We start from the raw sequence: 10,362 nt of genomic DNA, 5'->3' as shown, positions 1-10,362 counted from the left end.
GTGAATAAATCTGATGTTTGAACAGTCTGAAGTATTCATGTCATACAGCCAAATAAGTGCACTACTGCCCTCTCATGGTGGTGGATGCTCAAAGATGACCAGGCACATTGTACATGAGTCTTGTTAATCACTGTATTAATTCACTTCATTTGAAGGTACAGACAGAGTAGTTCAGTGTAGTCATACAGAGCCTAACTGCCATACCCGTATATCTGTTATAGCAGCTCCCATTTATATGGCAGATTTTCATTTGGGTTTGAAATACTTGCATCGCGTTGAAACCTGTCTCCAATTAGATGTAAAAATAGTCTGAACAGTATAGTGCACAGCCCATCTTTACCTCAAATAACCTGCAGACTACATACTCAACTGCTACCTAACTTAAGTGTTGCCAAGCAACAAAACTCTTTTTGTCCACCTACACATTATGGGATGTGTGGGAACCCATCGTTCATTCCAGTACCTCCAGTTATTGTTATCCAGTTGTTCAAAACATTGTAGTTAAAAAAGGGCCAGGCCATGATGTGTATTTCCCTGTTGGATGTTACATTATTATGTTATGATTACACACAGCAGGGGGAGACAGTAATTACCCACATATGACATTCTGTCAAGTGCAGCACGTCTATTTTATTAGCCTTTTGTCCAAACAAAACCTTTTTGATGCTGTGGCATTTTTAAACAAATTGACACATTTCTCAAACTCAAATTCATTTGACTTTTAAAAAATAATAGATATCAGCCAAAATAAATATTTTGAGCATCATAAGCATGGATATAGAGGGATGTAAAATGATTCACCTTTCACAGTTTATAAAGGGCTGAACTGATCTAACTAAAACCAAGAGCACTCATTCAGTTCCAGTCATTAACTGATGCTTTTGTGGAGCATCCCGCTGACAAAGGCATCGAGATAACAAGTACCAAAAAAACAAAGGATTTCAAATTATACAATGAGGATTTCTCTGCTCAGAGTAAATTACACACAACTAAAACTTCTCTTTTTCAACAGCACCGCTCAGTAAGCAGGTAGTCATGCCGCTTGCCTGTTATTAAGTCTTTTACCAACACTGCATAGCAGATACATGGATGGCTCAATCCAAGGAAGCAACTATCAAGGCACAGGAATGACTTATTGAGTGAAGCATCATCCAGCCTAATGATATTATTCCAGGCTTCAGCACAGACGCAGTATTGATATTCAACCAAGCATTCATTGCTTCTTGGAATTAAGTTCTGCATAAGCTGAGAGGTTCTAATCAGACCTCGATGTTGATTTTAGCAAAGCGGTAGTGAAGGGAGGTGGGGTTGCGCACCAGAAACATCCCTCTGTGTTTGGTGGGCTGGTTGAAGAGGGTGTTAAGAAGACCGGAGACGCTGATAAAGCCCAGAGCCTCCCCGCAGCCTGCAGACAGGGAGAAGTCACCTTGAGTGACCCAGCCTAGAGTCACCCTGGAGCAGTGAGAGGTGACGCTGGGCAGAGGGTCTGGCCACAGCCCAAAAACCAGGTCCGAGGAAGGCTGTGAGGAGGTTTTGGGGTCTTCAGGTGAGGTGGGTTTTGGTTCAGAAGCAGAGGCAGCGTCTGTCTCTTTGCCCTCAGTCTTTTCAGAGGATGAAATGGGCTTTTTGGGGACCTTCTTTCTGCGTTTGATTCTGCTTTTAAAGTGGTCTCTGTGGGGGGGCTCCTGGGGGCCACTGCTGCCACTGCCTTTGTCCAGAAGCTGCAGGTCCTCTGCAGTTGGCACACACACTGTGGCGTGCTGCTCTGGTCTGCCCTTGGACAGCAGCGTCACACGCACCCACACCAGACTGCTCTCATGTGTCGTGAGAAACGATGTCATAGCCGCATGGTTGAGAGGAGGCACCTCCCCGACACGGCACAACCTCTGACCTTTAGATGTGGTGGGTCTGCACCAACCAGAGAGCAGCCGCAGTGACTTTCTGTTTCTAGGAAGCAGAGAGACAACCAAAATCCATTTAAAACACGTAATTAATATTCAAAGAAAAAGTTGCATTTTTATTCAGGAACATTTTGATTATAGACCATTTTTAATTCCAAATGCTGAAACTAAAACACAGCCAATGGACAGTGACAGCCAACTTAATTTTGTTCTCATAAAGTCAGTCATAACTCAAAATGTGGGATGGTTTTATGAGGATATATGCAACACTCTCTGCTAATCTCTGTGATGTATTGCTGCAATTCAGGGCTGGATGTACTTAGGTTATTCTCATCAGGGACACAATGATTAAAGGGAGGTAGAGTGGAGAAGCTCCATGCATCAGGCCTGTCATGAGCTGTGCTGGGGTCTCTTCATAAAAAATCATAAGAAAGGGAGTGATGACTGGAGCCCAAAGCCACAGAAACAATCCACATTTATGCTCTAGGGACCTTTAAAAGTCAAGTGCATTCATATTGTTAGAGGTGTGATTTAGATGTGCGGCATGTTCAATGTCTGAAGGAGGCTTAGTGTAAACCTGCAGTGGGTGTGGGTTGTGAGTCAATACTGATATGAATGTATTCTAACAATGAGACAGATGACACATGAAGGATACATCTTCCATACACATTACACAAATTACTATAAAAGTAGTCAAGACAAATGATACCTCAGTACAGTGACGTGGCTAGGAGGCTTTGCCATGGCTATATCTCTATGTGATGTCACCACTGTGTCGGCCTGCGCTGTGCTTTGGGTCTGGCCGTCTCCTCCTTCCCTCAAGATGAGATCCCACTCCTCGGCCAGCTGTTGCCAGGGACAACTGAACGGAGCCAGACAGCCATGTTTGATGTAATTGGTCCTTTTGGCAGGCGGACGCCTACAGAAGAGGTCAGAAGGTTAAAGCCTTGTCAAAGTGCTGGGGCGACCCTGACAATTTATGGAACAAATCATGACTGCTGAGCCGCAGTTAGCAGGGGAAGAGCAGCAGGCAGCCCTCATTATCATCTCATCTGCATGGTGGGGAATGTGCGCATAATGGAAATGAACTGGGGTCAGTGCTTCCCTCCATCAAAACCTCTAATCCACTGACATTACTTAGGAGGTGGGCTGGGGAATATTAGCTTTTCCAAGCAGTTGATAGGACATTCATATGGTAACAGACCACTACAGCATCTTTATGTCCAACATAGTCTTAATATCGCCTCACTTTATGTTTATTTAATTGAGAATGTATTTCATCACTGTTTAAAGTTTGCAAATGGTCGGCTGTGATGTACAGTTGAAACCATCCATGAAATGGACCATTTATATTCTGCCCAAGTTCTTAAAATCCACTTTTAAATCAACAGGCTGACAAACTATTAATTTGCCAAAATAATATTAAAAGATACACCCTGTTTCTGGTAATAAATTACACACAACATTACTACATTTGCTTCTTTCCTGCCCTAGCTGACCTTTTGAACTTGTTCAGGAGCTCTGTCTCCCTCTCCTCCTGGAAGCGAATGCCTGCAGGGCAGTCTGGGTAATCATGGGGGAAGTGGGGGGCTCCTTTATTCAGAGAGTGTTTCAGACTCATGTTCAGTCCTCCAATGCGAACTCCTCTGTACACCTAGCCGAGGGAGAAACAAGGCAGAAAAGAGTAAACACCGGATTATAGGGAATCTGACACATAAAGCAAACCTGAGGGCATCTAGTCTGCCTTTGAATTTCAAGGAACATTTAACATTTCACAGTGCTTGTCAAAACAAAATGGACCCGCCTTAAAGCAGGGACTAGGCATCTGAATAATGAAAACATCTTTCACTGAACTTTCCATGCTGACGCATCATACACTGTGAAATAGTGAAAACGCGAAATACCAGGAAACCTACACATTTTCAATTAACCACTCAGATTTAAGCATGCAGGCTTTATCACTTGTTACGGGCACGTTTAGGGACCTTTCCTGTTTTTATTCCTTTTGTTTACTAGAGCTGTCTGAAATGGTTACCTCCTAGCATTAATAAAATGAGAATCCTGTAAAAGTTTATATAGGCAGGCACTGTCCATGCTACCTACCAGTGGGACCCAGAAGGCCATGCCCCAGCCTTTAGGAAGCAGCAGGTCCCATCCAGCGCCCCAGGAGCTCATCTCATGTCCCACCTGCTTACCGGGCTGCTGAACCAGCAGGATGGGCACTCGGCCCTGCAGGGGAGTGGGGCTCAGCCTGGAGCCCGGCACCAGCACCTCCCGTCTCATACGGTTCAACTCCTGTAAGCAAAAAACAAAACAATGCTAAAACTAAGAGCATTGACTTGGTGTGTACTACAACACTGTAGTTATTAGGGTAAGATGTAGAAGGAAATGTTAAGGTGCACTATGTAACTTTTGGTGTGTCAGAGAAGTGAACATTTTCTGAAGTGTATTCTCACAACTGAATAATCAACTTTCCTCACAGGAAAATGCAATATCCAGAACACTGTTTGAAGTTAGAAAGCTTCCTGAAAATGTACTGTTTCACTGTTGTTATCAGCTGCAGGGCCCACAGCTTAGTTTACCAACATATTCTAGTCCTACATTCCAGGTTCCTCAAAATAATTTAGTTTTGATGATAGAATTATTCAGTTCTAAGAATTGCATGTTCAGAAATTATGTTTTGCATACTGCAAGCTCTGTAAATGTAAACAAGTCACCACCCTTTGAAACTGCATAGTGCACCTTTAAGATAATAAATAAGGTACAAGCATTGTAAGGAAAAGAACAAGAGCAATTACTGAAAATGACTATGACATTTCTGGTACTTAGAAAATGATGAGCTACCTGCTCTGATATCTTGTGATCAGTGACGTTGTCCCTCACAGACTGCTCCCACAGGGCGCTCTGACAGCAGTGTTCTGGTACTCCTCTCAGCATCAGCTCCCTCCTCTTCTCCTCATCCACCTCTGAAACACACACACAGCACACACGCGTGGCATGCTCCTGTATAACCTAACATCTCAATGAGCTGTGTAAAGCTGTTCAATGAAGGAGTCTGTGGAAACTTACATACTATTTATGTATGAAACACCTTATTGACACAGGGGTGGTGGTGACTTGTTTGGTCAAACATATATTCTCATACCCTGCATAATGCTGGAAGTCATGTTTGCCTGCTTTTACTTCTGCTTTGTCACAAATGATTGGATGTTTAACGAAGTAGTGTTAATTCTGTATGCTGCAGTTTCTGTAAATGAGTGTGCATGTTCTTCATGCAGAAGCCATAAAAAAGTAATACTGATCTAAATGTCTGTTGTAATTGAATCTGGTAGGGATCAGGTTTGAACATTGATTAGTTTTGTGATTGAGGGCCAAGGTTGACATTGCCAAGTATTTTAAAGTTTATAATCCAAAGGATATGCCCTGGACTAAGTTGATACTATAACGATGGACCCACAGATATAAAGAAGATCATTTTGGGGGAAAAGCAAAACTCTATTCTCTTTTTTAACAAGCCATTTAAAAAAAATAAAAATAAATACACATTATGTTATCTAATGTTTACCCTTAAAATCATCCTGCTTCCTGTTCCAGGTTTAACTCTGCAACATTGACAACTAACTCAGTAAAGTTAATTCAATCATTTAAAGGTCTCATGAAACTAGTGACTATGTCCCGCTGTTCTTCTATTTCTGGAAACACCTTAAGGAAGAGAGAGCAGCTTTGGCCACTTCACAGACTTGAAGTAAAATCTAATTTGTTTTGCCTCATTTTGTTGTAAACTACAAACCTGCAAACTGAGAAAAAGCTGTAGATTGAATGGATTCACACAATAGTCCAAAACTCTCTTCAAAGCCAGTGAATCAGCCGTTGTCTGTCGCTGAGGTCGTGTTTGGAGTACAGGGGCCCTGCCAGGATTCGAACCTGGAACAACTGCATGGACAGGCAGAGGCCCCCCCCGGAGCACAGAACCAGAGGTGCACTCGCTGAAACAACCTCAGGTCCAGCAACAACAAACTGATTGTGTGCTTTAGAAGAAGAGTGAAATTTTGGAGCATCGATCTAAAATTCCCACAAGAAAGTGTTTTGGGCGCCTTATTATTTTAAATCTATATTAAGGATTTGAAATGTGACGACTCAGCTATCTCTGACGCCATCCTGGTCCCTCATAAGGCTGCAGGCTTGTTGCTGTTGTACTCATCTGTTATCTGGGCTGGATTTGATAGAATAAAGGATGTTTATTATGACTATTATGTTCCTGCCCTTTTAACCATGTGCATCTGTAAAGTAACTATCTGAAGTCCTCCTGACAGTCTAATAAGTCTGATTTTACCTTGTTGTTGCTTTACACAGGGCAAAGCTTTAACCTTCTGCGTTGGTAAAGTCAGTCTCGGGTCATCTACAGTCAGACCCAGCACTGTGCCTGAGGGGAGCTCTCCAGTCGAAAAGATGCCTGGATGAATAACACATTCATTGTTAGATTAAAATACACAGACATGCCTTCAAAACTGGATTGACATTGAAAATCAAACACTAGACCTTTCAGTATGTGCAAGATATCAGCTTGTTGTTGATGCAGATGCATCTTCTTCTCATCTTTGCAGTTCTCAGGCCACCAGAGGGAAGACAGCTGGGATTTATTATTTTCCTTATAAAAGAAAAAGGCATGTTAACTTATAAAATATAAATCTTTGCTTTTCATGTTGCAAACAGCATCATACTTACATTACAGTCTGTAGCAGCCTCCAAAGTCTCTGCCAGAACAGAATGGGACTGTGGTCCAATCAGGCGATAGCGTACAATCTCCATTGTGAGATCACTGCAACGGATCCGGGGGGGAAATACAAATATTTAAAATTAAATAATTCCCTTCATGGTTTGCTGGGGAAATTATCCATCCAAGCCAAGTTTTATTCAGTTTGCATTTCAAATGACATTCAAAAATCACACTGACTTTATAACTATTCCAGTTGAGCTTGACTTCCAGGTCACTGGAGTGCTAGGAGATCTGGTTCCATCTCCCAGGATCTTCTTGGCAGGAGGTCCACTGGCATCTTTACAGGTTCGCTTTCTCTTGGTTCCAGTTATCTGCTTGGCCTCGGGAGCCTTTCCAGACTTTAGTTCTGGTTCTGGGCTAGGAACAACCTCAGCAGGTGTCACCACTGGAGCAACTGGGGGAACTACAGCTTCGCAACACTGGCACACACTTTGTAACTCAGGAAGAAGGTCCTGCAAAGAGAACACAGTTACTGCAGTTAATGGCCTTCCTGACCCTGTCTCTCCTTTCACTAGTAACATATTTACTCAATTGAAGGCTTTCAAAACTTAATATATTTACATTTACCATCAGCACATTAAAAATTATATCTTTATAATGCAGAGGCTTTTAAATTAGTCAATATTAACCCATTTATTCCACAACTAAAACCCAGCGTACCTGTTTAATAGTAGGATGAGCCCAAAGCCACAGCTGCCTGTGGGTTGAGCCCTCTATACGGGGTCTCCAGAGGAAGGTGACAGGGCCCAGGGGCTGTGAGGGGTACTGTCCTGCTCTATACACCACCACACTGCCCTGTCTTCTCCCTGACAGACTCAGTGCTGCAGCAAATGTAGGGCCTGGTAACACACACACATAACTCCAATTATTCAACCTAAACTTAAAACTTTAATCATTGAAACTTTTGGATTTGAGCATGGATCGACAACCTTAACTTTTGTGTATATTTGTTTTTGGGTATATTCTTACCGGCCTCCTTGCTGGTCAGCTGTGACAGAGAAGCCAGCAGCGTGTCCTCCTCTCCCTGTAGCTCTATGCAGCAGTAGTAGGAAAGGTCCTAAGTTCAACAAACAAAAAACGACTTATTTTACTGGCAGTGAGATCCCCTTATTTACAATCCTTATTTTGTGACCAAAAAACTGTAAGAAAAAACTCTAGTACTGCCATGGTTACCTGCAGAAGGCAGTGGGTGCTCATTGCCCTGTAGCAAGGCCGGTAGCATTTGTATGTGGGTCTGTCCCCAAGGCAGTAGCCCCACTTCTTAACCATGTGGAAGCGCTTTGCGTGCCAAATGTGTGTCTCCAGCCACTTGTTCTTCCTCTGCCGGCGGTTGAAGTCTAGCAGCATGTTGCCATGGCGGCGGCGGGCCTTGCGGCTCTTGCTCTTTGGCTGCTCCTTCTTTGGGACGTCCTGCTGGAGGAGGAAGGAGCAGAATGTCATTCTTCATGTCAGAAGATACCAAACCTGCTTCTTAACATGCAACACATTCTGAACTTTACCTTTTTTTGGACCTCATCTCTCAGCCTGCGAGGGAGCCGCTTGGTGTTGTGGCTCATGGCCCTTCTCCTCATGTGTTTGGGCAGAGCTTCAAACACATGGGAAGTGGACGTTGTGTTTGTGACGGCTTTCAACATGGCGCTGACCTCTGCCGCCCTGGCCCTGGCAAAACCTCCAGCTGAGTGGGAGTAAAGGGAGAAAGTCATTAATATGACTGTAACAATGCATTTGCAACAGCTGCTGCGTAACGCAGCATTGTTGTTTTATCTAATTTTCATGGCGCATGCAGCAAGTATGAAGATTTACACGCAATTATTAGTAAATGAGGGCCATTGTATTTACCAGTGAGGGACTTGGGCATCTGTTTGGCGTAGCCTCCACCATCTGTTTGGTGTCCACGGACCCATCCGCTCCGTCGGTGAGGGTTCTTTGACCTCTCTGTAGTTGAAGGGACGTCAGATGGACCCACCTCAGGAGGCACTACGCCAGATGGGCCATCATCGCCTCCTTTAGAAAGAACACCATTGTCATTTCAGGATCAACAAAAAATAAATAAATGTGAACGCCTCTGGGGCTGGATAACCAACCAGGCAAACAAACAACTACCCTGCAGTCACACACCCTTGTGGGCAGTTATCTGTACGGATATGACTTTTTCATGATCTAATAATTTAAAGATCTGACAAATAAAAACAGTTCCGATAAGAGTCTTGAAGGAATAGTTCACCCATACAGAACCAGTGTTCTATCATTATAAAATCACTATTTTAATATAATGAATGAGGTTTTTCTTCCCCAAGTCTTTCCTTGGCCCAGCTGTCCTGTTAATCCTAACACTACATTTTTACTAGTGTGTGATGTCACACTAGTAAAATGTAGGGTTAGACAGTGAGACCATAAAACACTCTCTGCCTTTTCTCAGACTAGGATGAATCGATTTTAAAAATGTACACTACATAGGATCTCAGAGTTCAATACACCTTCATATTTACACCGGTGAAGTAGGTCTTTAAGTTGGCTTCTGGTTGTGCAGTAAAGTGTAAAAAAAAATTAACAACAACAACAACAACAACAACAACAACAACAACAACAATATTCCTGTTGATATAGTTTCCACAGTCCTTGCACAATCCTAACAATTGTGTGTTATTTCAGAAGGAACTGACACAACGGAGTGGTACACAGTACACCTGGGGTTAGCATTACAGTAGCAACTAATTTTAGCCAGGGCCTGAATGTGGCTCATAATAACATCATAACTTTCATCCTTTGCATAGACTTCTTTCTTGCTTCCCCCTGCCTCGACAAGGAGCTTGCAATAAAGTGAAGACAGTAAAGCTGGAGCTGACAGGGACTGTATACTTTACATATTTAGCGATGTGTTTTTGTTAAATCACAGAGGCAGGGGGAAATGATGCAAGCTAAAATCAGCTGAGCCTCTGAGCATGCAGCTGTAAGGGGAGACAGAGATGGAAAAAATTAACCAAGCTAACATGGGGCATATAGCAGAGACTATATTGGAGCATGACAGAAGAATAGATAAAGACTTATTTAGTACCTCCGTTTGGTTTGCTTGGATATTGCACACTGGCGGGTTGGTGTCTCAGCTTCTTCTCCCGCATCTTCACTTTGGCTGACGACATTTTCTAAAGGGAACAACAAGGCATATTTCAGACGCCGGCTGTCAATATTGTCTGATGCTAATCGAGAAACTGTCACTGCAAACAGTTCAGTGACAGTCCCCAATATCCGCTATTGCTAACGTAAGCTAGATAGCTACTTCACGGGAAGATGGGATGTTTGTTTAATTTAACAAAAAATACAAATGAAACACATTTAAGTGCCGAATGGTTATATAGCGTTTGTTCACCTCTTGGTTCCCTGGTATCATTTATGTCAGAAACTTTATTCAAAATGAAGAGCGCCCTCGTTCCCATGTAGCTACCATGTGAGTTTTCCTCATGCTGCTGTACGTAGTATTTGCTTCCGGGTATGTGGGGTTCATGGGATTTGTAGTGTATCGGCGCAACACAAAGTTAGAATGTCAGCCAACCTTATTTACCTCGAAATGGTTTGCTCTTACACAACAACAAATGTTTATCTGATTAAATAGTATTCCTGTAATCTCCTGCTCGCCAGAGAAAATGGGGAAATAAAAAGTATTTTTGCGCGTCTATCACGTCCTTT

General features: G+C 42.9%; 1 protein-coding gene across 2 annotated transcripts; it reads right to left on the bottom strand.

Annotated features, from left to right (window-relative positions):
- Positions 1-222: 222 nt before the first annotated feature.
- Positions 223-10,134, bottom strand: pop1 (POP1 homolog, ribonuclease P/MRP subunit). 2 transcript variants are annotated; one of them, XM_080040216.1, is made up of 16 exons: positions 10,046-10,134; positions 9,734-9,821; positions 8,518-8,682; positions 8,178-8,353; positions 7,852-8,091; positions 7,648-7,735; positions 7,339-7,517; positions 6,856-7,130; positions 6,627-6,720; positions 6,441-6,549; positions 6,235-6,354; positions 4,746-4,867; positions 4,005-4,196; positions 3,401-3,555; positions 2,611-2,820; positions 223-1,947 (listed from the first exon to the last, which is right to left on the bottom strand). In XM_080040216.1, exons 1-16 carry the CDS (start codon positions 10,064-10,066, stop codon positions 1,260-1,262), a joined length of 2,922 nt encoding a protein of 973 aa, XP_079896342.1. In that variant the 5' UTR covers positions 10,067-10,134; the 3' UTR covers positions 223-1,259. The 2 variants fall into 2 exon arrangements, with proteins under 2 accessions (XP_079896342.1, XP_079896343.1); XM_080040217.1 differs by having other exon boundaries at positions 7,852-8,088.
- Between the last annotated feature and the right edge of the window lie 228 nt (positions 10,135-10,362).

The sequence above is a fragment of the Ammodytes marinus genome, assembly GCF_949987685.1.
Source record: "Ammodytes marinus genome assembly, chromosome: 13".
NCBI lineage: Eukaryota > Metazoa > Chordata > Actinopteri > Uranoscopiformes > Ammodytidae > Ammodytes > Ammodytes marinus.
Note: the sequence above shows the minus strand (reverse complement) of the source record. Positions and strands in the feature narration are given on the sequence as shown.

Excerpts from the sequence above, each read along its gene's own strand:
- pop1 (XM_080040216.1), bottom strand. The coding sequence starts at position 10,066 with ATGATACCAGGGAACCAAGAG. Across the intron at positions 8,683-9,733 it reads TCCAAGCAAACCAAACGGAG|GAGGCGATGATGGCCCATCT; the intron begins GTACTAAATAAG and ends TTCTTTCTAAAG. Across the intron at positions 6,550-6,626 it reads AGGCTGCTACAGACTGTAAT|GAAAATAATAAATCCCAGCT; the intron begins GTAAGTATGATG and ends TTCTTTTATAAG.